Source organism: Motacilla alba, chromosome 2 (assembly GCF_015832195.1).
Source record: "Motacilla alba alba isolate MOTALB_02 chromosome 2, Motacilla_alba_V1.0_pri, whole genome shotgun sequence".
In the NCBI taxonomy this organism is placed as follows: Eukaryota; Metazoa; Chordata; class Aves; order Passeriformes; family Motacillidae; genus Motacilla; species Motacilla alba.
Genome location: NC_052017.1, coordinates 129,246,199 through 129,273,801, shown reverse-complemented (window position 1 = coordinate 129,273,801; position 27,603 = coordinate 129,246,199). Strand labels below are relative to the sequence as shown.

The following is a 27,603-nucleotide window of genomic DNA, read 5'->3' as shown; positions in this document are numbered from 1 at the left end:
TGAATAAGTTTTGGGGATCTTGCCGTCCTAGATCTTTGGTGTCTTTGGGAGTATGCAGGAAGAACACCTGGCACACGGCAGTTTTCATAAGGAAATTAACGTAGGGGCTTTCTGAGAAAGTAGCTCAGTCTGAGAGGTAATTTTCCTTCCTCAAAAGAAAAACAGAAATTGCTGACAAAATGCAACACTTTCTCACTGTTTTTTTGCTATCAAGTTTGTTGTGCTCTGCAGCATACACTATATAGTCATATTGTTTTGTGTAATGTTTGATGGTTTTTCCTCTTCCCATTTAATCCTGGACATACAGCAATTCCTTCATCATCTTCTGAATGAGAGAGAATTCCACTTCTGCAATCTATGGGTTTCTTTAATATCGAATAAAGAGTGCCTATGAGAGTCTGTGTTGGAAGAGAGACTATCTGGAACAATATAATTTTCTCTCATTTTCATTAGTTGATCCATATTGCTCAGGAAAATGTTGTAAAAAAGGTAGCAGGCTGGAGGCTGGTACAATAATGATCATCACTTTTACAGGCTGTACATAAATTAAAATACACAAATGATTTTGGACCGGAACCAAGAGATACAGGCACACAGCCAGTCAGATCAGATGAATTATTAAGGTGACATGGATTTAGGGACATGATGAGACTCCAGACTACCTGAAAAGTGACAGCTGTGAGAATGCCAGAGCTCTCCAAGTCCACCCCTGGTAGCTCCAGGAGAAGAGGATTGTCACAGAGGACCACAGGCTTCCCCACTTCCTCCTCACCCATGTGTCCAGGGTCTCACTCGTGTTCAGGCAGCCTCCCTGAGGAGAGGCATGCAGCAAGGCACCTGCACTCAGCCCCGTGGGCACCCCACAGCCTTAGGGCTCAATGCAGGAAAACACTGAAGATCACTTAGGGATCACTTAGATCTCACTGCAGGACAGTAACAGAATAAAAAGTGTGAATTTTCTTCCCAATGTTCAGGTACTAAGTAGTTATTATTTCCCCACCCCACAAAGTACACTGTGCAAGAAAATTATCTTCCTGATTGCAAATGACTGTTAACACTGAGACCATGTATATAACTTCATGAATAATATAAACAGAAAATCTTGAAAAAAACTATACCTACTTAGAAAGAAGTGTATAATATAATTTTTAGAAGCAGAAGCATTAGTTTACAAGCTAATATATGCAGGCTGCATTACCTTGCAGCTACCAGTCAAGAAAAAATTTCTTCCTCTAAAATACTCTATGCTACACTTCTGTGTAAGTGCAATGGAGTTACTTAAATTATTCACTGGAAATTGTACTTGTTTCAAATCTAACTTGTCTATAAACAGATAGCAAATTCTACAGAACAAACCCAAATGTGTACAATTCATAACTATTGATCAAATAGTTTAAAACAATTGTTCTGGTTTTGCTGTAAGTGCAGCACAAAGATCACCTGCAATTTGCAGCCTTTGTACACCCAGCTCTCAAAATGGGCTTTTAATAATTTCATCAACATGAAGCTAAAGTTTCACTGGCCTTCAGGTGAATCTTGTGATGTAGCCCATACACTGATCAATACCAGTATTAAAAAAAACCTCCTGTTTTAAGGGGACAGTGCTTGATCCCTGATCTAACCACAGAACTCTTCACCTGCAATGAATGATGGTTGATGTGACCCAGGATATACTGCAAATCACAGGTTAGCACTTCTTGCTGCCAGAGCTATGAAACTGTTGAGCAGCTTAACTGCAAAAATGCTGCTAAAACAACTTCTCCTTGGAAGTTCATGATTCGTCAAACACTGGGGGGAAATAGACCTGTCTAGGACCATCCTTAGGAAACCATGACAGTTGGACTCTCCAGCTCACAAGCTCTGCTCCCTGTTAACTTTTGTAATGGCCTGAAAAACTCATGAGGAGGTAGAAACAATAGTGTATTTGTGGCTAAAATTTCTGCCCCAAACATATTTGGACTAAAACCAAACAAAACTAAAAGCTTCAGATACCTTATGTGGGAGATCCTAGAGGACTGAATGGAATTCTCCTTTCCTTTCTCAGGAAACTTCTGCAGACAAACATGACCTACAAGTCTAGTGCTTTCCAATGGTATTCTCCAATTCCTTGTCATCCTATTGCAATTGCCTGGATTCTGGCATCCTTTCACTAACTATTAAGCCAGTCCATTAAGTAAAATCATAACAGTGAAGGAATAAAAAAATACCACTCTACATGGGAAGGGTTAAAGGAATCCATCACTGATTGTCACTCAGAAGTACAAAGATTTGCATGACTGAAACCTAATTTTAGACACTGAGAAACAGTTACACTTCTAAAAACATAAGCTGCACTTGTTATTCCAAGTAGCTCTGCTAAAGTTCTCATGGGTCTGTCTATTCACGTTGCATTTCTGGCAAGACTGAAATGGTAGTGTTCTCTCACATGCTGCAGCACACCATTTCTGTTTTCTTAGAGTGTCAACATTATAGACTAAGTAAAAGAAGAGGGGGAAAAAATCCCCATAGTTTTGTGGAGTTACAGCCTTGGATGGTCTCAGAGGAACTCGACTGCCCAGGACTCTGGCTGCATATGGACAGTGCTGCATCCCTTCCCAAGGTCTTTGAACTTGAGCAGAAAACGTTCATGCCTCTAATGCCCCTTATGGAGATACAGAGCATGTACTCAAGTTTCCTGGTCCCGTCACATAATTTCTGGCATTTTAGTGTCCCCCCCAACAGCAACTGCAACCTTCTCAAAACCCCAGACTGGGAGCCTGAAAATTTTTTTCCTTCTATAGAGACTGCAGATAGAGATACTCAGAGGGAGACACAAACTGTCCTCAAAGAAGGATCACAAACTGCTTTCTATCCAATACACAGATTACAGAAGAACAACTAAAACCTCCTTACATCTCTCCTGGGAATTCACTCTTTCCAAAACTCAGATTTTTGGCAAAATCACATTTGAATCCAAAAACCTGATTTCTCAAGTTCATGTTGTTCTTGATATAAAAATGTTACTAAGACAAAGCCTTTTACTTTTTTGAAATTCCAACTCCTTTGTGCTCTTTTCAGTGGGTTTAACTCTCTCATGGTGAGTTAATACTGAATTGAACTCAAATCCTTTGAATTACAGTCAACAAATTATTTTTAAATGTTTAGATATTTTTATATGTTATGATGTTTTTAAACATTTTAAATGTTTAGATGTTTACAATATTCCTACATAAGGAACTGTATTCTCTGTCATTCACCTCCTACCAGAGCCTTCCCACAGATCTGAATCTCAATCTAGCAGAATTCAACAATCAACCTAATAAAACCCCCCATGGTTATATAATGGATTATTTATCAGCAGTAGTCACCCACTCTTACGTGGCAATACAACCATTATTTGGTTTTGGCACGTGCAAATTGTTGCATAATCTACTACTGACTACTTACACACAGTTTAGAAGAGTTGACTTTTAATGTTGTCCTCTTTACAGTAAAGCATGTACAAATGCTATCCTAAATTAACATTCAAGAAATATTAATATTGCTTATAAACAGAGAAAGAGAGATAATGTTGTGTTCTGCTCAAGATACCGTGGAGGCACAAGGCAGAGTGATGAATGGAACTTCAGAACCCCTGGGTTTAATTGATTCACTTGATTACTCTCCCTTATCTGACAGAAGTATCCTTTTGTTCTTCAGTGCACAAATGTTTAGAATCAATCTGAATTTTTCAGAGCTGAACAGTATGGAGTTTCAATATTTCTTGTTGAGGTGTTTTTGTGTGCTTCACAGTCACAAGCAAATTACTGCTAAGAAATTCAAATAGAAATATGTCAGAAATGATATAGTTCCTTTCTGCTCTTTATTCTTAAAAGAAAAGTTCTTCTTTTACATTCACAATGGATAAAAAAATCCATGAAGTGCAGTCAAAGCTTAATCCTGCTTAATAATAATAATAATGAACAGAAGCAGATAAAAGACAACCCCTCTCTGTTTCACAGGGTATTTGCAGTATTCACATTAGACAGCCAAGGCAGAAGTACTGTGGATAGTGACCAGGAAAGAAAGGCAAGGTGAAACAGTTTAGCAGAAGTCACAGACTACTCACCTAACGAGCTAAAGGAAACAATCTATAAATACCAAACAAAAGTCAAATTTAAAAAGCAAATTTGGGTTACAGCTTTAGGTTTGTACCATCATCCTAAATATAGGAACAAAAAGAGAGAAAGTATACGATGCCTGAAGGAGTGGACAACAGGCAAGTAATCAAAGCTGGCATCACAGGCAGAGCAGAGACAGGAGCTGGCACCTCTCATTTAATAAACCAGATGGAGAAGGATTTTCACCATTTAGCTGTACCCTGGAGGCAATACAAAAGCATTAGTATTTGATGCAACAAGATGGACACAATAAGAGAAACGCAGGTGACTGATTGGATTTGATGGGGAAAACAAATCTGGAGAAAAGAATTAAAGTAATTGAAATGGTTACACTTCTGAGGCACAAGACATTGCTTCTACAGGGAAGAACCCACTATTACTGTTGGCCATCAACACCAGCCTACATCTAGAAAACAATTCTAAAGAACAGCTGTGGAACAATTGGCTCTCCTAAAAACACAAGTCCTCCTAAAAACACAAGTCCTCCTAAAAACACAAGTCCTCCTAAAAACACAAGTCCTCCTAAAAACACAAGTCCTCCTAAAAACACAAGTCCTCCTAAAAACACAAGTCAAAATTTGTGTGCCACAAACAAGGGGTTTCATCACACAAATAGGTCTAGCTAATCATACTTAAATGTCTGACATACACTGTAGTACAGATAACAGCAGGGTGAGGCCATCCTATAAGATGACAACATCTAATGAAAGAACATAGAAATACCCTGCCATATGGACAAGCCACAAGTAAGACTGTGGGAAGTGGAAGAAACAGCAGAAAGTAGAGGCCACCTGCCCTCTGAAAAACAGTGTAAGCATTCATGTAAAGAGAAATCGTAATATGTTGGAATAAACCATACACATTTGATCACATGTTTAAGCAAAAAAGGCAAAACAAAATGAGGAATTAGCATTTCCAAATCCTCTTCATGCCTGGGGTGTTGACCAGAGAGATTAACTGTGTTAACAGTTGACTAGCAATCAAATATATTTTAAAATTGGCATCTGTATTTGGCTGCTTGTTGGTTTTACATAAGTAAAAAAGCTATATATCAAAATAAAATTTTATGTTGTATACATGCATGTAAATACAGCCAAAGTCCCTGCAAAAATCTATGCTCACTTTTGGAAATCAGCAGTAAACCTAAAAAAGGGAAGAAGAGTACTTCAGGAGCTTTAGAGCAGATACATCATGTTTCCTAAATAAAACTTCAATACATATAAGCCGAAATGGTTTTGCAATATGTAGATAAATTTTAGTAACATCATTAAGAATAATGACAAACATTCAGAAAAAGTATCTTGAGTAATATAGGAAGTAGAAACAATACTCAGTGGGAAATAGGAACTGTAAAACCACAAAAATAATGGTAAAAGACATGAAAAAATAAAATTGGATAGGCAGGTGAATCAATACAATAGACCTCTGTACGAGCTGTTTCAGCATTGTCTGGACTAAAATTTAAAAAGTGAGGTGCTGTGTACCTTGGAAGTAATCCTAGAACACATGAAGAAACAGAGGCTTTACACTCTTTTCCTCACTCTTTTTTTTTTTCTTTTTTTTCTTTTTTTAAATGAAAAAAAGAGACTATTAGGCCAGGACACCCCAAACACCCAAATTCTGTAGCATTCTGGCACAAACATTCTGGGACTATTTAATCTTTCCCAGTTGTTCAGGGCCAAATGTTCATGTGCTCTGGATATGAACACACCAGATAAAATCCACAGTTACTGCACTTTTATAGAAGAAACACAGAGAATTACAGGGAAACAAAATAACAGTCCACATACTTCTCAGATCTTATCAGCAGCTGAAAATAAATACACAGATTGAGAAACACATTCACGGGCATTGTATTAGCTGGATATCTCTGTAATCATTATCTGCTTTTGTGTTGTCAGGTTTTCCTTCAATCCCCCACAAAATGGTCACCACAGACTAGTGAGACCCTTGTTGGTGTAATCAATGTGATAAATAGGTGTGATTTGTGTTGACAAAATTGAAACAGTATCAATATTGATACAGTAATCAATATTTGGAAGTAACAAAACAGTTAAAAGGTAAATGCCAAAAAAAAAAAAAAAGGGAGAGGAGGGGTCTGTCCCCACCTTCTCCTCCAGATGTTCAGAACAGGAAGAAGCAAGAGATAACTATTGCTAAATTTATCTGGAAGAGAGGAAAATTTAGTTGGACACCAAGACAATGTTAATTATATGACATTTATTGCTTTAATGTTAGAACATAATATTGGCTTATATTATGTTAGTTTTGACTTATACCATACGATGTGTAATCCAAAAGGTGAAATAAAGGACAGGAGGAAGACTATAGGCCTTCCTCCAGGACGACCCCCAAAGAGTGGTGCGACCACCTAAAAGAATGGTGGAGCATGCATGATGAAGGTGATGAGGGTGGAGATACAAGTGTGACGAATCAAAAATGGGAGGAGATGGTGATGACATACAGCATAAAAAGGGGAATTGTAACTTGAGGACCTTGTACATGAGGTGGCAGGGGTCTAAAAGCCTTTGCACTCCGCACCCCGCGCTGTAATTTTTGCTTATGCGTTATTATCAGAACCAGATTATTCCTCATTTTAACCCAATTCTATCGTCAATATCTTGAGTGTATTCAATTTTATATATTCTAAGCTACTTAATTAAAACTGCTGCTACATTTAATTTTGTTTGGGGTTTTTTTGTGATTGGATAATTGGGCAAACATAACATCAAGAAAACCAAATACTGTGAGGACTTTAAAACAAAGCTGAAGTTGATAGGTCCAGACATTATAAGCATGTCAGAGGGTTCTGAACTTACTAACAGATTTTCATAGGCACCACAACTCATACAGACTCAGAAGAGGTTGGCAGCACTGAAGAAAGATGGAGCTGATTAGGGAGAAACAAGAAATCATAGGAAATTGCTGAAGTTGCTGGTGCTCAGCCCACAACAAGCGCAGCTGTAACTTCTTATAGCCCAGTACGTGAAAGCCAAAACGTGGAAGTTTTATACCCTGAACATCTTTATATACATGAACCAGTAATGCAAAGGGGGAATAAAACTTAGTAACTTCAGAATACTACCAAACCTAATCAGTGGGTGATCATTATATTCAAACAAGATCAGAGTTAACTGTGATATGGGTGGCCATCCAGCCCCCTACTTAATGTATGACTCAGTAATATTAGGAAAGTCCAGAAGACATGGAAAAAAACAATGGAATACTACATTGCTAAAGGTTTGCCTTGGGAAGTTATTGGTGAGGCAGCCTGGATTTCAATATGGTTGTTATCCTCAGAGAATCTTTTTAGATAACAGAGTCTATCAAAAGAGATTTTACTAGCCCTTACCTCTACCAAGTTACAGGACATTGCTTGTATGACTAGACACTAAATGGATGAAACTCTTCACAATTACATGAACATATTCCTGAACAGGAGTCAAAATTAGGAGGAAGCAGAGAAAGCTCCTGTTAGTCTCATCAAAATTTTAGTGACTTTGTAAGAAAACAAAATATGCCGGGTGTATGATATTACACAGAGATTGCAATGTCACATCAGGCCCCATCTACTGGAAACAAAAAACAACCAAAATCCAGTTATGAAATTCAAAGCAAAAAAGAGGAAGAAAGTTTGGTAAAAGCCAAAGAGATTGGGACTGAAGAAACATCTACAGATTTCTCACTATTATGAAGTTACCTGAAATTTGATTCCTAATTGCTGCGAAAATAGCAAGAACCCACTGCACAATACAATAATCTCCTAAAACATAGGCTGCATTTCTTCTAACGACTTCTTCTAAGTCTCTTTTTGGCAGCGAGGCTTTGCCCAAAAGTGAGCACAATGACTGCACTGCAGAATTCAGTCTGGCATGTTGGCCTGAAGGGAACATAGGAAGCAAAGTAAAAATTAACAAATTGTCAGTCAAGAAAATTTACAGACATCCCGGAGGGAAAGCCTCTAAGTGCAGAGCTAATCCCACAGCACACCACCAATTCATATCTCTAAGGGCAGCAAGACAACATGCACAGCACTATAAAACATAACTAGAATCTTTCCATGAGCTCCCCAGACACTCATAAAACATGGGGTGCACTTATTTTCTTTTGCTAGACCCCAAATAAAGGTTTTATCCTTGCTTTCTGCTCCCTTAGTAGAAGAGGAGACAATACTGCTGTATTCCATTGCCACGGGATATTGCTTTAGGACAGTCTCTCATTGAGATTTTTCTTATGATCAATTCTTGTTCCTAGTCTAATCCAGTAAGTGAAAAGTGATCACAAATAATCAATGGCACTTCCTGATTTCTTCAGTCATGCTACATCACTACTGTTGTATCCCTACAATCATCACACTGCTTCCTGCTGCCCTTAGGCTTTGTGCATTCCCCAAGCCTGTGCAAAGCTTGGGGAATGGGAAGATGCCAAGTGCAACATGCCACTGCTTCCCCTCTATGGACAGCAGAACGGGTCACAAGAAGAAAGATTCCTAAGATGGCAGCAAAAAATTGGACATAGTGGTATTCATAGTGGAAGGAAGGGCAGGACAGGAGGGAAAGAAACCTTCAGGGCTCAAGACACAATATGAAGATATAGAGTTTCAAAGACTGAATATTCATTTAAAGGGCCAGGTGCATCTCTTTGTGATTAAGAAAAAACCAAAACCAAACAACTAAACCAACCCACCAAACAAAAGCCAACCAAAAAGCAAAATAAATACTAATAAAAGTACTGTATCATCCCAGAATTCAGAAAACATGACAGGGCAAGAAGAGGAAGCTGAATCTGTTGCTACTGCTGTGAATAAGCCCTAACTCTTCTTGGACATGGAGTTTTAGGGAAAGGAAGATGATCTCCTTAGCAAGCAATTCTGATGCCTGGAATCAAAGGCAGCAGACCAAGCAGTGGAAGAGGTCATGTGGTAAAAAGTCCCTATGAAAGCACCTGAGAGCTGAAAAATGCCACTAATGCACACACACCATCAGCAAGATTGAGAAGGGCATGACCTGTCTTCAACCCATAAGGAATACAATGGAAAACAATTTATATACAAAAAGGTATCCGTGACTATATATGGCAGGAGAAAATAAATGAAGTGAGATTACAGAAAGGAGAAATTAAGATAATGGAAATACAATGGAAAAGAAATAGTTTTCAAATTCACATACATCCCATGAGATTATGTACTAGCCTTGTGCCATATGTAATGACATGGATCAGCAATGCAACCTCAGTCATAAATCTTGAGTTGCACCATGCCATTAAGGACTTCAGCTTTAATCCAGACAAAGTTTTTATTAGAGTTACTGGAGCTTCACAAGCTGGTGGTGTGTCCTGGCCACCTGTAGACTGAAGAAAGAAAGAAAAAGTGAAGGAAAACGCTTCAGGTAAGTATATGCTGAATTTAGCCCAAAAAGAAAAGAACTTGACCAAATATATGTCCTTGTTAAGAATCTCAAGATTGTGTCAAAGTACTACTTGGTCTATTTTGGCCTTGTAATATGTTCCCTGTTGAATTTCTTGCATATGGGAGAGATTGCTCTGCAGCATCTAAAAGATGTAATAATAGGGCTCTCAGCATTTATCCTGAGGATTCTTGGGAACTTTCTTTTTGAGTTCTCAGAAAAGCACTCAATTTTGCTTTTTTCTTGAGCCCTTAAAGGAGTTATTATTACAAGATACAGTGTTGTGACATTATCTAATCTGTGGTTGTTGAAGAACAGAAGGATTTACTGAAAGTTTTAAATTCATAAGAGTACATTTACTGCAGAATAAATACTGGACCAATAGCTAAAGGACACCTTTTTATTTATGAAATGTTTTAAAAATGTACAGCTAGAAAACAAAAAACCCCAAAGACTTATGGCTAGCTTATTACAGTCAAATAATTTCAGGAGCCTTACAGCTAAACACTTCACTTTACCTATCTTCTTTCCCTTTGATTATTTAGTTGTATTAACTGCTGTGAAAAAGCAAGAATATGGTAGCAGAAAATAATTTTTTCATCACTATTTCTTCAGTAACACTGCCTGTTGTAGCATGGGACTGGTCATCCAGATTACTGCTCAACTTCAACCATACCTTGTAAACTGAGTATTTTCACTGTAAAAAAATCCACTAAGAACTGGGAACACCCATCAGTTTGTTTTATACTACAGTAAGGGTATGTATCATTAATCTCAGCACAGTCAAGTTAATAAAGCAGCAAAAAAAAAAAAAAAAGTAAGCACCCAGATCTCTACAAAAGGCCAAATATTATAGATGCTGTTGAATTACTACAATAACACATGTTATTTGAGAAGGTTCATTTAAAATAGTTCTGTTACCCTTAACTCCTAATACCCATGTTTAAATACTTCACCACCAAATTGCCAGTGCTTCAGAAAATCGTTACTGGGAAAAGGAGCCTACAAGAAACATAGAGAGAAACATTTTACAAGGGTCTGTAGTGGTAGGACAAGGGAGAATGGCTTCAAACGGATAGAAAAAATGGGTCCCAATATCTTCACAAAAGACTTGGCAGATGGGGGTCTTCACTAATGACAGCAGAAATAGGATATTAATGTCTTCAGGAATGACTAGGTCTGAAAGAACCACCCAGAATGGCTGTGGCTATCTTTAGGAGAAATGAGTGTTAATGTCTTTGAAATGGGTCTTAATGTCTCTATGAAAATCAAGCTTCCAAGTTTGTTACAGAACTCAGACATTTAACTTAAAGGTAATAGGAGAAATGAGTCCACACAAATCTACTGCAGAGCCCAGATGGTCTGAACTTCTGATGGATCCGCAAAACCCAGACACCCTGAACTTCCAAACTGTAGGGGAAAATGACGATACATGTTTATGGGGGAATATGTAGTAGGCGGTTTGGGAAGGCTGTACCTTCTTAAAACCTCAAGAGAGACCCCAGGGGGAATGGCCTAGTGGACTCTCTCCCTTTATTAGAATAAAATTGCAGGACTCCTCATGTCCTTTATGGACACTGGCATTTCACAGCATGGCTTTTCTGCAAGAAACTTTTAGAGAATAGGTTTAGATTAGATATCAGGAACAAATCCTTCACTGGGACGGTGCTGGGGCACTGAAACAGGTTGCCCAGAAAAGTTGTGGATGCCTCATCCCTGGCAGTGCTCAAGGCCAGGTTGGATGTGGCTTTGGGCAGCTTGGTCTAGTGCAGAGTGTCCCTTACACCAATTATCTATTCATTACAGTTGCCTTCTCCTACGTGAAAAAACCCTACTCTTACATGCTATCAATAAAGAGATGAGAAATTAAAAAAACAACAGAATCATTTAACACAAGAGGCAGACAATGCCACGAGACACAACCACCACGCAACATTGCAATACCATATAACTACTGCAATCTCTTCATAGGTCAGGGAAGACGTGGTCCCTAATTTTATTTCCTATTGCTTAGCAATGCTGTTCAAAATGAATGAATCAACTCCTTGAAACTCAACAGCAAATACCTGTCACCAGTGAGTGTCATGAGTCCTTGTACAAACACATCAATAAGTTTTCCTGAGTATAATGACACTCATCCCTTCCTGCCCTTATTAAGAATTGGGACACTTGACTCCCCAGGGTGTTTCATAACTGCACAGTTACACTACCACACCTTAAAGAAAACTAAACTATCCCCAGGTCAAATATTCCCTTCACACTTTTTGCCTTGACAATGCAGCAGCCACTTGCCATTTCTGGAACCAGGAACAGCCATGAAGTTAACAGCAAAAGAACAGTGATTTAATTCAATTAATTCAATCAGTGATTTAATTCATGTTGTGATTTCACCAATTCCACCTTGTGAGTAAGCTTTAATAATGAACCCTAATAAGCCAAGGATGTTAATGACAGTACCTATCAATATTACTCAAATTGCAAGATCATCTAGAAATCACACCACAAAGTTGGCTTACATGGTTCCAGCAAATAGAGTAACTAAATAACAACCCCCTGTTGAAAAGGGGTTGAAAATTTTGAAAAACAAACAAACAAAACTCCTTAAGCAAAGAAACGAAACAAAAAAAAAATCCCATACACCAAACTTAGTTTAGGAAAACTAAGTTTTAGTTTTAGTTTCCAAACTATATAGTTTAGGAAAAATTGTGAAATTACACCTTTCATTTACCTGAAACTGGGAGAGTGTAGCGTGAAAAGGAAGATACTTTCTTCTAAGACGTTTCCAGGATATTTTGGAAAACTCCACAATCCAATTATACTTTAATCATCTTATCACTGAACAAGTAAACACACAAGCCAAAGAGGTAAAGGCTCTGGTTAACAATGCAGCAGCATACAAATTGCAAAAATGCAAGACTTACTTTCACAACATTTAGAAACCTTTTATTAGCTTTTGACTTTCATCCCTCACCCTTCTAACACACTACTCCCTGCCGCAAGGCAGTATTTCCCACCAGTCAACTAAGAAGGCAAGTGACTTGAAGAAAGAGTGCCCCAGACACCAAGAGATAAGAAGCACCACACCCAGCACATAGTCTATCCTGTACACCACACTGCCAGGACAGACAAGGAGACACTCCACTGATGATTAGAAGAAAACACAGGAGAACGCATGGAGATAAGAAAATCCATCCTGCCTACAGCAATACCTACTTGTTAAAAATAAGAGAAACAGATTTAGTCATCACTGAGTAACCAAAGGGAGGGACTGGACCTGAGTACCTTCTGTATTATAGGAAAAATACATTAACCAATCCATTCCATAGTAAAAAAAAACCAAAAACAAAACAAAAAAAAAAACCCCAAAAAAACCCAAACAAAACCAAAAAAAAAACCAACAACCAAAAAACCCTAAGTGAAGGTAAATGAAGAAAAGTAGTACAGAAAGTACACCATAAAAAATGCTTCATGCCAGCATCTACATAAGAAATTACTTTTGGGAGTGACACCTCTGCCCCCAGTATCAATTAAGGATTCAATACTTCTAAATAAATATGCATTTGGCATCTACGCCCATTCAATTTTCAAATAGCTGTAATGCCAGTTCCTCCAATCTCCACCTCTGTTCCTCACCTCTAATCTTTTCATTCCATACTAAATGCACTTCCATAAATACTGTAGCAAACAGAAGACACAGTAAATTTAAACTGAATCAATTCTGCTTAGCACCATAACTACGGACAGGACAGAGACCATCTTCTGGTTTTCAGAAAATCAACATATTATATATTGCAATATTCTTTGATGATACCAAATAAGGCTATTCCAAAACCATATTTTTTTTGTAAAACTGTTGCTGAAACACATTCCACTATCTGTTCATTATTATGAGCTTTATTAGAAAATTCCAAGAAATATTAGAAAATACATTGTAAACATCATCTTTGCTGAACACCAAGAAATACACTAGTAATAGTTTGGATAGTATCTGAATTCAAGTCCTTCATATTTCAGAAAGCATTTTTAACAGGTAATTTTGACTTCTTTAGAGGAATGTGGAGCATCTTCATGGTTCAACACCAGCTGGCAACTAAGTACCATACAGCTGCTCGCTCATTATTTCCCTGAGTGTGATGGGAAGAAGACTCAGAAAAAGAAATACAAAAACTCATGGGTTGAGGACTGTTAAAAACAGTTAAACATTATGGAAAAATCAGAGTGAAATAAAATAATAAAAAAATATAATTTAATGACAAAACTTCCCTAACAACAGCAAATAAGTAAATCCAAGAAGAACAAGTGATGCACAATGCAATTGCTCACCACCCTCTGACTGATGCCCAGCCTGTTCCCAAGAAGGGGTTGGCACCTTCTGGCCTCCTCCAGAGGTTCAGAAGGTTGACACCTTCTGAACTCCTCCCTCCCCTGCCCAGTTTTCATATTGAATATGACATCCTGTGGTGTGGAATATCCCTTTTGTCAGTGTGGGTCACTTGTCCTGGCTGTGCTCCCTCCCAGCTTCTTGTGCAGCTCCTCATTCACAGAGCATGAGGCACTGGAAATCCTTGACTTAGGGTAAGCACTGCTTAGCAACAACCAAAACATCAGTGTGCTATCAATGCTTTTCTCATGCTGAATCCAAACCAGAGCACTGTACCAGCTGCTAAGAAGAAAATGAACTCTATCCCAGCTGAAACCAGGAAAAGCATATAAAAACGCTACCAAGCAACTACAGAGGCAGCAGAGCTGTTCTCTGCATGTGTTCCAATACAGTTAGTTGGCTTTACTGACTTTTCTGACTCTCTGAAGCATTACAAATGGAGAAGCTTGCACACTTCTCATAGTGCTGAAGTGTGACCACTCATGTTCTCTCTGAAGAAGTGGATTCAAGCATGCCTCCAAATGCCTCCCAAGCCACCTCCCAGTCCCAGCCTCAAGAGAGACTCAAAGCTTTATTATGCTTTCCACCTACCAGCCCAGACTTCTGCAGAAAGGAAACCTAGGAGCAGAGATCAAAAAGAAGCCATGGTGTTACCTAAGCAGAACACAAGTCTAGGTTAGGTTGTGGCACACATTCAGGGACATGTTAGCTACTGCCAGTGACACCTCTGTGGGTAAAGAGTTACTGGGCAGGCAACTAGGGGGAGGAATAAAGGATCTGTATTGTTGTAAACAGGTATTTACCAAAGAAAGAATGTTACAAAATATAGCACCTCTTGTATAAACTGGATATTTTTCATATTTTCTTATGTAAATGATTTTATTAACAGAGCTCTACAGTTGAAGCCGCAAGCTTTGTGTGTGGCATCACTTATGTCCTGCCAGTCCTGCTCAGGCTGCAGCCCAGGGACAGGATGGTGGGCCTGTCCTGATCCAGTCCTCAGTCGAGCTCTGCTGCCTGAGCCTGCCTGACCAGAACTCCCATCACAGCCAGCAGGCTCCTACACAAAGATCACTGCAGGCATTAAGGTCACCAATAGCAGTGTAAGATTTTAGAAATACTGTGTTAAAGGACAGTGTGCATCTGTCAGCCTTCCACTATATGGTGAACCCTCCTCCATTTCCTCTCTATGCCTCAACTAGTCTTTTTCACAATAAATAAGCATTTTAAGTGTAAGCTTTCAGAGTTGGAAAAAACTACCAGATAAAAAAGGAATTCTGTTACCAACCAGAAAATGAAAATATATAATTTCAGTAACAACACTACAGTGATAAACAAATAATGTACTAAGAAATCAAAGAATATTAACATTTTTGAAAAAAATCATTATTTCCACATACCTCACTTAAAAAGCAGTGTGAGAATTACAAACCTTGCTCCTAAAGAGTTCTAAATAATTATGTTCAAAGCAGACTACTCCTTTATCGAGTACAAGTCAGCCTTATGCTAGGAAAATTAACAATACGTTGAAAACTGTACACGTACATTCTAGTCAAACACACAGAATGACCAGTTCATATCATCACTGAATCACTGACAGCCTGTTGTCACCAAAGACATTTGGTTTTGGTTCTTCTCAGAATATTTACGGCAGCCTTGAGAATGCAGAAAGTTCTTGAAAACAAATATTATACGAAACTTGGATCAAGAACAAAAAAAACTGAAAACATTCTGAAAGAATGACAAACACAGGGGAAAAGAACTATCGTGAAGCCAATAGTTTCAAAACCAAACGCCCACTCATAACTGGCATTGTTTAAGTCATGGAGAACAAAAATTCCTGCCCAGAAATGACATGTCAGCTAATATTGAAACGTGAGTTGCAGGAAGAAAATAGAAAAATGCTTACCTGTGAATAGAAAAAGAAGCAATAGACCTAATGAGGGATGCCACTGCTCCAACTTTAGCAGCTTCCACTGCTCCCTGTAGCCTGTATTGCACAGTTTCGCCATAGCTGATGAAAGGTTCGTTGTAGACGACAATCTTCCCCTTGGCCTCCTGAGCTCGTTTGTGCAGTTCATCAAATGAGGCTACAACTATAACTTCTGCTGTAATTCCTGAAAAAAAAGTATTACAGTGGTTTTAGCAATGCTTTCCTATAGCTCTCCTATGGCCACTTCTAACAGACAGAAAAGCATGGACTGCACAGAACTCAGGAAATCAGCATTAGGTTTTGGTCCTGAGGAAGGAAGACGACGTGAAATGGTTTATCAGGGATCAGTACTAAACAGATGCTATAGAACCCTGCAAACCATGCTATCAGGCTGGTATTAAAACGTAACTTGAAGGGCAAGAAGGATACATAGGGGGAATTTTGCTCTTTGCATAGGCTTTATTGTCTTACTTTAATCATTTGTAGTATAAAAACATTTGCAAAAGCTGCCTATGGGATTAATTAAAAAAAGATAGTAATCTTTTTGTGGAAATGTTTTGATATGTTGCTAAACAACTTAGCTTAACATGAGACAGCTGGAAGCCCATCTTTTTAGACTGTAACTCCGATAAAATTATTTAATCCATAAATGAAAAAAAATTAAAGCTCTGCAGTGTCAACAAATTTTGCAATGTGCTTAATAATAATAATAATCATCATCTTCTTCATATTTAGCCAGAAGAATATAACAGTTCCATTGGATCTCCTTCTGGGAGGTTTTCCAGGCAGGTTCTTGTGCAGGACTATTCACACATGTTAAGTTAGATCCCACCCAGATCTTTGTTTTTAATAGTTGGAATAGTTTTAAATTGCTGTATTATCTTACTTGAAAAAACAAAGAATGTTACAGATAAGCCAGAGAATCCTTTTAAATTTTAAGGACATTAATTAAGGAACTATATTTCACAGCATTTGAGAAGTAATTCATTTAAATGACCACAATGCTGAAAATTCAATTTTGTTGATTGGTTACAGAAATGAGTAGAGACTGCTTAACTACACGGGCTGGTACTTTGCTTCTAAATATAGAAGTAGTAATGGATGTCTGAAATTTTAATGTTGTACATTTCACCTAATAGTCACAAAATACATCAACGGAAACTGAAACTAATAACAAATCCTCTAGGAAGGATTTTTTCAGAATAAAGTGAAACTACCATGTTTTTAAGAATAAAATTATTCTCCTTGAAAAAGTCCTTTTTTTTCCAGTTGGTTGGCTGTTGGTTTTTTTTTGTGCGTGAAATAAGAGTTATTTAAAGGATTTCAAAGACTTGTAAAATCACAATAAATGAGAAAAACTCTTAGAAAAATAGAAACGTAATGTCTCCCAGCATCAGTGTGCCCAGGCTCATGGCTTTTTTAAGATGAGACTAGACTTCAAAACCTTAAAGAAACCATTCCACAGAAGTTTGGTCTCATTAGAATGCACCACTAAGAGTAGAACAGACATTTACTACTACAACAAAAGTGAATTTTAGCTACAAAAATAGCCTAGTGTGAGAGGGATCAAAATTTTAACTATTCAGATTCTTAAGATTCTAACCTTAACCTGGCAATGTTTTAGAAAGGCAAAACAAAGAATCACCTTCACATATTACTAGCTGCTGTTGGCAGGCAGGTGAGCATACTAGCAGACTCCAACTGCTTGCAATTAATGGCAGGTTCAGCCACCTAGCTAAGGAACATTCCAGCAACAGGATAATTTGGGTATGAAACCACGCAACTAGAAATAAAGGCAGGTATCTGAAAAATTTCATTTTCCACGAGAGAAGTCGTGGTCTCAGTAGGTTGATACTGCAATCTCTATTTCATTTTATCTCTCCCCAGTGCTCCACTTGGATAGTGCAGCAGGCACTGGAAGGACACAGGTCTTGGTGACTGTTCGTCAAGGGAAGCAAGGAGTGTAACTCTTCTGGGCATTACTGCAAACATGAACAAACACTCTGCAAAGCTTTTTAAGGAAGCCACAAACAGCTAGTAAGTATCTATAATTCCTAAGAAATATAATGGTGAAATAAATTTATGGCCCTTCCTAGATGACAGGCATCAGGAGTTTGTACAGTGAGAACTACTGAAAATTTGTGCTAAGGGAAAGAACACAGAGTTGCAAATTCTAGATCAGTATCTCTACTCTCAAATGTCCCCAAATAAGCTAAATAAAGCCATCCTTTGATAAAATGAAAAAAAAAACCAACAAACATTCTCTCTGCAAGTTTTACTTAATGGCAGCATGGTATACATAAAACATGAATTACAGTGCTTTCCAGAACAAGGTAAAACTTCACTCTTGCGTAGCTTCTGACTAATTCAATTACTCATTTGCATTTTAGTGCCATTTTATGCCATTTCAGATTCTTTGACTGAAGTTACAAGAGTAAGTTTATCTTAAACAAATATGTGGACATACATACAAAAACCACCCTTAAACCTTTTTTTGCAAAAGGAGAAATAAAACAAAAACCCTAACAGTTTACCTGTATAAGAATAAGTTAATCCCTTTAGAAATTGGAAATGTTTCACCTTACTGAGTCTTTGAGCAAATTAATAGAAATCTACCCTAGCGTTTCCTACCAATTCAGTGCCTCACGGCTCTGCTTCCCATGTTGAAAGATATTGTCTCTTACACCTATCATTACATTATTGGCTGTGTGTTAGTGAACAGAATTCTTCAGAAACCCCATGTAAGGAGGAAGACAGAATGTCTGCTTACTTAAGCAAGATATAAAGATTCTAACACACACAGTCCAAGAGATGAATACAGAGTATTTGGGGAATTAGCAAAGTAAAGGGCATGAATCATAGAAAGCACAATTACAAACATGATCAACTTGGCTGAGGGTATAAAGCTGAAGACTACTTGATCTCATCACATGAAACATATTGTTGAGTTGGGCGAGTGAACAAATAAATCTAGGTAGTACTATGAGTTTTCCCTCATTTCTCATATTAAACAGAAAATTGTACCCTATTCTTTGTGAGAATTAAGTATAGGAAGGGTATTAATGGTGGGAACAAGCAGGCAATTTTCAGTTATCAACAACATATTATTTTACAAAGGCGTCTGTACACTGAAATGTGTGTTTCTATCTCAAAACTTGCATATGTCACAACTTGGATGATCACACTGCCAATTAAAATAAGTAATATGGTATGCATTAGCAATCTAAAATCTGTCACAGGCGGGATGAACACAAGACTGATTGTGTATATATATATAAACATACACGTATATATATATATTGTACTCATATATATATACACACACACGCATATTTATAAAAGCACGCATAAATCAGCTGTGTGTAATACTGCAGTACAGAAGAAGTCTGATTCCTGGCATGAACAATTCTGTCTGGAGAGTCACCTCCTCACAGCTGTTTACCTGCCAGCAATGAAGGAGTAGATTAGTTCAAAGGGGATTCCTCACAAGATAACTTCTCCCCAAGATTAACTGCAGCTAATACTTAAGTCACTTCAGTTTCTAGAGATGTGCATCTGTCTGTGTTACTAACAGGTTTCAGTGAAGAAAAAGAAAAAAAAGGAAAATCCACCCTATTATCAGATTTTAGAAACTGGTGGATCTTCATTAAAACATCAATGAAATTTGATACAGAATACATTTTTACTTATCCCAGAAACATTCTATTTACAAACACAAAGATATTCAATCAAGTTAGTTATAATCTATTACTATTTTGAAAGGATTTTGTAAACCCAGAAAGAAATATTATTTGCATACTGTTTAATCTTATTGGATACCAATTTCCTCATTACTTAACTATGGCTTTACTCTCTTCTTTTTTTTCCCCCAGTCCCATTTTTGTCATCCAGGTAATAGAATCAGGACCTTAGAGATCCAGTTACAAAGCCAAATGCAGTCACCATTAATTTGACAATAAATTCTTTTCAATAGCAGCAAGCAAACAACTCATTCCTATGGACCTCCTAAACTTAATTTACTTCACACTAAAGTAAGAATTATGATTTCTTCTACAAATCACAGTATGAAACAGTGATGCTATTGATTTACATGCACTGAAGTTACCACTGCCAAATAAATAAGCTGATGAGCAAGGCAATTTTTGCTTATAATAACTAAAATACAGTAATTCTAAGCCTAGACAAGACAAAGCTAGAAAAGAAGTATCAACACAAAAAGTCAACAACACATCGAATTGTTCTGATAACAGTGAAAATTTTGAAACTGGAGGAGATGTATCTGAAACATGTCCTGGCCTCTGTAGTCATGAGAGCAAGAAGGAGACAGGACGTTCCCTCCCCGTTCATCAGAACCAGGCATCAGGATATCAGGACAGGAAACCAAGACAGCTCTTTATGGTAGAACAAGGGCAACAACACACCACAGCCACAGTGCCTGGCACCCATGTGGTGATCACAGCTCTGCCTCACAGACCAGCCGTGTCAGGCCACTCTCATGCCTCATCTCCTGCAACATCCCAGATTTCTCTGTTTCTACTTCAGCTCTCCCCACAAAGCCGGTTTAGCCCAGAAGCTGCTTCATCAGGTATACTGTATTCTATGCTGACCCTGAACATATGCAAGCAGTAGCCCCAAGGTTTTCTTACCTCAGTCTGGCTATTCCCATTGCCCTTCAGACTTGATCACCTCTCCAGATTAAAAGTAACATGCCCCTGCTTCTTTCAGACACAGCCCACAAGCCCACAAGCACTGTCTTGTGCCCATTTGCAAGGCAGCTTCTTTCACAGAGCCTAGAATTTTTTTGCATGGGTCATATGATACAAAGGTAGGTATGTATGTCTGGAGATAAGGTAGTTGCTGGGACAGGTCAAAGGAAAAAAGGTCTTTGGGAGTAGAGGGAAAATGCAAATACATGTTTCAAAGCTAAGTAAGATTAGGGACCTGGCATTAAATCCTTTTTTAAGTTCAACATCCTCTAAAATCAGCTCAGAAAACATTTTCCTCCTCTACTTCTAGCATACCACTCTTAAAAACATGTTGCTTTCTAACAGTCTCCAAGAATTTGTTCAGGTTTCCTGCAATGCTCCACAAACTTCAACTAGATTTTTTAGAAAAACAGACCCAAATTCTTTGTCTCTAATGACCACATCCAATTTGTTTTTGTGTCAGGCTGAAGCAAATGAAAGATCAATATCATCACTCCTTTTTTTTCTCACTCAAAAATCATTAGCATGTACTGAAAATCTGAAATATTCTAACACCTACTGCAGGGGGTGTCGTGTCCTTGCGCCGGTCCCGTCAGGTCCCTTTGGTGGGTGTCTCTCGGCCAACCTTCCGCCCAAGCCCGAATAATGTTGATGCCACACCAGAAATAATGAGCAGGAGGGCTTCTTGCTTGCCAAGTCCAGAGGAGTTTACTCCAAGGGAAGAGGTAGAGGGAAGCAGGAGCACAACTCACACCGCAGCAGAGGCAAAAAGCCCCAACCCCACGAGAGGTTCGGGTATATAAGCAAGAGGAAAAGGGGAGGAGTCAGGGTGGGGTGACATAACACGGGCCAATGGGAAGGAGGGAAGGGCGTGGTCTTGGGCAGGGGACCAATGGGGGACAGAGAACTACAGAACTTTCTGGAACGGGGGAGGGGGGAGCAGGTGAGTGGCACACTGATTGACATGCAGGGACTGCCTTACACACATGTTGTCTCCCAAGGCATTCCCGAAGCCTCTCTCCGCCCGCCTCCCACAACCTAGAAACACATTTGCTCTGTCCACACATATAAATATGTATTAATACAATAACTATAATATGAAGAAAATACAAAATATTTTAAGGGAAGTGTGAAATGAAGAAGAGGGCTTTATCAGGAAGAAGAATTTTATAAAATATGAACAATACTTCTAGAAAATGTGACCTTTTTACTCTGTGGAACAGCAAAGAGAATTACTTCATGAAAATAAAATTATCTAAGACAGTTATAAAAAAGGATATGAGGCTATTCAGCGCTGATGCTTTGCACAGAGACTAAACATATTGTACCATTCCTTAAGAACACAGAGAAAAATATACACTATATAATAGTTAGGTTTTTGACAAATATGACTTAAAATTTCCAGCAAGTACTGAATCTCTTTTGAACAGTTTGGTTTCAATGACATGTAGTTTACTGTGCAGCACAAATCCAAGGAGAAAATGGGTTTGTCCCAACCCCCAGCATAAAGCCTTGGATGCCAAGAGTGGGGCAACAGGTAAGGTTCTCCCAGGAGCAGCCCTGGACAGAGCAGAGGCTTGCTCCGCAATGTGTAGGGAGAATCAGACACCCAAAACCAAGATCCACAAAAATGAGTTTCTGAGAACACAGATGCTCAAGGCAGGAAGAGCTGAGGACAACCATTCTCTCCTTAGTGCGCCAAAGGTGCCAGTCACCGCTGGCTATCCCTTGGGATGAAGGTAACATGGCCCTCCAGCTGTGTCTGCATACCCCACACATGCAGAAAATCATATTAAAATCCTGCCTTCAATAGCTTCAGCCTGGCCTTAACATCCTTGAGGTAACCACCCCCAACTCAGTGATACTGCAAAAGGACAAGACCAGAAAATTCACTTCTTTACCACTGGCAATCCACACAGTTCACCTTAACATTGGTTAAAGTAGCAACTGGAACCCACGTTCTCCCTAGACAGCATGTCCATCTCAAAGCCATGCAGATACTTCTACCCTCTAAATCTTTGAAATGCTACTGCACTAACTTTTAGCCCAGATGCTGGGCCACTGAACACCACAGTGTCTGATGTCCTTCATAAATGTCACCTTCTACGTTCCACGAAAAACAGTGGCGTAATTACCATAGCACAAGGAGTGCTACTCTAAATAATAATAAACAATCCAGGTACACAATACTGAGGCTCATGGTCTCAAGATGTCCATCAATAGCTCCTCACACATGAAAGAAGAGGAATCCAGTGAAGACAGGAGGGCTTTCCTGTGCATTGTGCTCTCATGCCTACGACTCTCCCCAACCCCTGTCCTCATCACTGAACCCCTCATCAAAGGAGTACCCAAGTCCCTCCAGAAGCATCACTTTTCTTACAGGAGATCAGTGGTCATCCAAGATGCTGGCAACTTAAGCATAAATCCTCTGATACACATTAAAAATAACTTTTTTTTTGTTGGCCTTTTGTTTATCTAGCTGAATTCCCTAATCCACTTCACCACTGAGATAAAAAGGAGGATAGTCAACACTGGGGACAAAATGCATCAAGCAGGACAGGAGCCAGACCGCTTCTTTCAGCAGCATTCCTGGTTTAATAAAATGGTGGACCAACAGCAACAGCCCACACCAATAACTTCAAGACAACATGCATTATCCCCATTTTATACAGAACAGGCTGGAATTATATTTTCATATATATTTTCATATTATGGAACTGCAAAGCTCCTATCACCTTCTATAAGAGCACAGCTGGAGCAAATGTTGACAGTTAAAAAAAAAATCCCCACAACTTGAACACAAAAACTAGGGAAAAGTCTGCCAATGGATCATCTTCATATTTACATTATTTCAGTTTTGCTGCAACCAACAATATATAAAAAAAAACAGAGACTCTTTCTTGGGGAAACTGTTTTTTGAGGAGACATTTCAGGGCAGGCTGCTCTGAAGTTGGTTCTGCTTGTCAGTATTTCTTTAAAATTAAAGGGCATGGTCACCCATCAGGGTAAAAAAAGTGCATTTTAAAACACATGCAAAAAAATGAACTCTTTGATACTTTATGGTCAAACATCTGCTAAACTACTACTCTTCAATTATGGGATTCTCAAAGCAACAATTATATTTGGGGGATATAATCAGTACCACCAGAAATCAACACAGTTTCTCTCTCTATATATATGTATCTATGTTTGCCAATGTTGAAACACTGAAAATGAGACAAGGACATTGACTAAGTATGGCAAATCTTCAGTTTTCCAGCCCCCAAAACAGAGCACTTTCTATCATTCAATCCCGTTTGCTACCTAGGAATCCATTTCTTTGAGGTGATGACTATTTTCAGCCCCTGCGGACTTCTGGAAATCCAGGTCACTCTGTTTCATGTTTCTTCTCTCCCTGTCACTAAAGCGGGCAGTGAAGTGACTCCCTCCTTGTAAAGAGATCAAAGGAAGTGAAAACTTTCTCTTTGACCCAACATCTTCATATCTTGGAATACACTTGGAGAGGGAGAATGCTGGAGGTTTTTCCTCTTCAATAGAAAAATCTAACCTTTTCTGTACTCTCCTTTTGCTGCAATCAGATGGAATCTGGGAACTTGACATCTTGGCATATTTCCCAGTCATGAAGAAGAAAGTAGGATTTTATCCACAAGATCACAAGGTACTGAAAAGCCTCCTGCACATCATCCAACTGTTCTGTATCTGAGCCAAAGTGGGCAAATCTCATAAAATCAAATAAATTAGAAAAGCTCTGTGCACATCCCAGTAGGGTTTCAATGCCATAGGCATGAGATAGAAGACCCGCAGGAAGAGACACTCCTGGTATCCTGGAGTCAATGGACTGGCTTGGACTTCATAGCTAAAAATACTGCTACTATTTAGGGCTTCCTGTTCCTGCCCTGAAGGATTGCGGATTTTTTTCTACACTCACATGGTGTATGCTGAAATGGAAAGTAACCAACCTCAGCATGTGCTCTAGCCATTGGATCACTCTTAGGAAACACTGGTTTGAATTTCCATGGACAGAAGGGAAATTAAACCCTGAATTTCCAACATCCTAAGCCAGGTGTCCTGGTTTAGGGCAAATTTGGGAGGCAACCTCCGAATGGGGTCCCTCTAGAAAGCAAATTCAAGTGGCCCCGCCCCCAGCTGGTTCAGGAAAAGATTTCCTTGGAGAAAAGTGGAAAAAACTGTTTATTTAACAAGAAAAGTATTCACAAGCATAAAAATTGAACAATATTAAACAATAAAACCTCTTGCTCTTCTGAAGAGATGGTAAATTCAGAAAGTCCTTGTTGGGGGGGTGTAACTCAGCTTGCTCAGTTTCTTATCAGTCCCTCCTGTGCTGGAGAATGCTGTCTCTTGGGCCCTGGTGGGCCACAGGTGTGAGCTCCCAGTGTTTTTCTGGGTTTTCAGTCCAGAGCAGGTTTGAACAGTTTCAAAAAAAAAAAAAAACCACAGTCCAGGGAACTTCTCTGCCTCAGCTAGCTAAAAAAAACACTAAGTAAAAAGCAAAGAAGAGCTCTCTTTGCACTGTCTGTCCATGCTGCAGACAACACAGTCCAGGAGCAGGAATGCAGAGGAGTGAGTGCAGTTTCTGAAAACAAACTGTGTACTTCTTTTTCCCCTTCTTAGCTGTCAGAACCAGTCTTGAAGGTGCAGAACTCAATATCCAGCATAAACAGAACAGACCATTGGGGATACAAGCATCATAAAGGCACCCCAAGGACACCAGGTTTCTAATTGCTGTTAGGCTATTGCTATGGTAATGAAGAGCACTCCTGAGCACTTGCTTGGGGTGCTGAGCTTCAGGAGAGACTCTGAGAGAACCAAAGGCCACCAAATCCAGCACCAAGTTTTAAGCTTCTGCCAATGTCTCCTATTTTCTTAGCTTCTTGGGTCACAAGCCTGGGGCCAAATCATGGCAAGAGAGGAATACAGGACTTAACTGAAATGATGAAAAAGCAAGAAATGGTCTCCTATACCTCCTGCTGGGATGGGGGAGTCAGCCTCTCTCATCTAAACCCCATTCCTAGACCTTAACAGACAAGAAGTCCAACTCTGTCTCTAACTGGCATCAGTAGTGTCAAGGAAGGGATCTGTTTGGGCTGTACTGAGACCGTGGTTTGTAAATGAAACAGGAACACTGACTTATTATACATATAATGGGACAGATAGTAATGGTTCTAGTTGCTTCGCATTTTAGGCATGTGTTTACTTCAATATGACAGAGTTATCTCAGATAAAATTCACAGCAGCAGCTTTGCAAACCAAGTATAATTTATTCCAAGCATATCTTAAATTACCCAGTTTTATTTGTTGCATTTTGACGATCTATATATTTTTTTTGTTAACCGAACAGTTTTATATGTTGCTTCATTTCAAACAGAAAGCATGCTATCACAAAAATTTACAATTGATAAAAAAAAGTATGAGTGTCATGTTACCTTTTATTTCCTAAACTAAATTTATTTTCTCATAAAGAAATACAAATGCTTTTGAAGTGGTCTAGGAATAAGTATATTGTTTTTTATGGAGAGCAGTCACAGAAGAAGGTTCTCATCTGGCCTTTAAATAACAATCCTCAAAGCCTCACATCAATAAGTACAAATAGAGAATCTTATAAATCATTTTGTTCGTAGGCAATCTAATATTTTGGGGTTTAAAAGACGAGAATCTTGTTAAGTGCAGCTATTGCTTATTCTTGCTCCTGAGTAACAAATCACACATGATCATCTAAAAGGCAACACACAGTTCAGTGACAGGTGACAAAGCGAGCATGTAAACACTGTGAACAGTAGGTTCCAAGCTGAGCATGAGAGGGAAGGGAAGGAAAGGGAAGGGAAGGGAAGGGAAGGGAAGGGAAGGGAAGGGAAGGGAAGGGAAGGGAAGGGAAGGGAAGGGAAGGGAAGGGAAGGGAAGGGAAGGGAAGGGAAGGGAAGGGAAGGGAAGGGAAGGGAAGGGAAGGGAAGGGAAGGGAAGGGAAGGGAAGGGAAGGGAAGGGAAGGGAAGGGAAGTTCACACAGATGCCAACTGCTATGTTTAGTGAGGGGCTTAAACTCTCCAAGATCACCTCCTTTTCCTGCTGCCTTGTTTTTTACTGGAGTGAAGGGCTGAGCCTGGCAAAATAGGGCACACGAAGAAAAGGAGAAATTAAGTGTCAACTTGACACCTCATAGAGAACTTCTTTCCTACCAACCACAATGGAGGACCAGAATCTTTGCAAATGATGTTCAGCAGCATTAAAAAAAAAGGGGTAAACATTTAATGAACAGCTCAGGAATCAACTCTAATTTTACAAGTCTGTTCAACCAAACTGTATTAATATTAACTGCACCAGTCACAACCATGCCATAAAGAAAAGTCCCAGGAAAATAGCACCTTGTTTTGCAGAACTATTACAGCAAGATGAAAACCACAGTTTGACCACTGAGAGAAGTAATTAGGGGTACAATACAGTTTGTGTTAAAAAGCAAGTCATACGGAATTCGAAAAGGAAGTGTTACCTTCTGGAGGAGTTGCAATACTGTTCCCAAGTCCCAAAATAGCAATGCTATGATTCCTTGGTTCCAGCATCACTGCAAACTCTTCTCCTCTTTCCCAGTGTGGTACTTTCACAGGCTCTAGATGCACATTTTCCAGCCCATCTTTCTGCAGGGCACTGAACATATATTTGATGGCTGCCTCTAAGTTTTTTGAACCACTGAGTCTAGGTCCTATGGTGTCAGCAAAAACTGCTAATCTTTCATAGGATCTGTTCTGAGCCTTTCCATGAACAGCAAGATCAATAATAGCCTTAGCAATATCAGTATAGCCAGCTATCTCATTTTTAATGTCTTCAAATGACTTCAGGGAACTTCCATCTCTTCTCAAAGATTTCCCAGTATACTGGTGTAATAAATTCATGAGCAATATTAACAATAAGTGCTTCATTTTTTTTCTCTTTCTTCTTTTCCACAGATGGCCTGTTGGAGAGGCAAAAAGAAAAAAAAAAGAAAGTTAAAAAAATCATACACCTATCAGCAATACTTTTAGTTATTTG

The 27,603-nt window shown here is 38.9% G+C and overlaps 1 protein-coding gene across 6 annotated transcripts in view; it reads right to left on the bottom strand.

Annotated features, from left to right (window-relative positions):
* CPQ (carboxypeptidase Q) overlaps positions 1-27,603 on the bottom strand; it is a 201,952-nt gene that overhangs the window by 156,225 nt on the left and 18,124 nt on the right. For all 6 annotated transcript variants that reach the window (XR_005255819.1, XM_038128054.1, XM_038128053.1 and 3 more), the window contains exons 2-3: positions 27,068-27,526; positions 15,835-16,042 (exon numbers count right to left, since the gene is read on the bottom strand). Coding sequence is in view for 5 of the 6 variants with exons in the window: in XM_038128054.1 (XP_037983982.1) it covers positions 15,835-16,042; positions 27,068-27,494 (635 nt within the window). In the remaining variant the exon portion in view is untranslated. The remainder of the gene's footprint in view (positions 1-15,834; positions 16,043-27,067; positions 27,527-27,603) is intronic.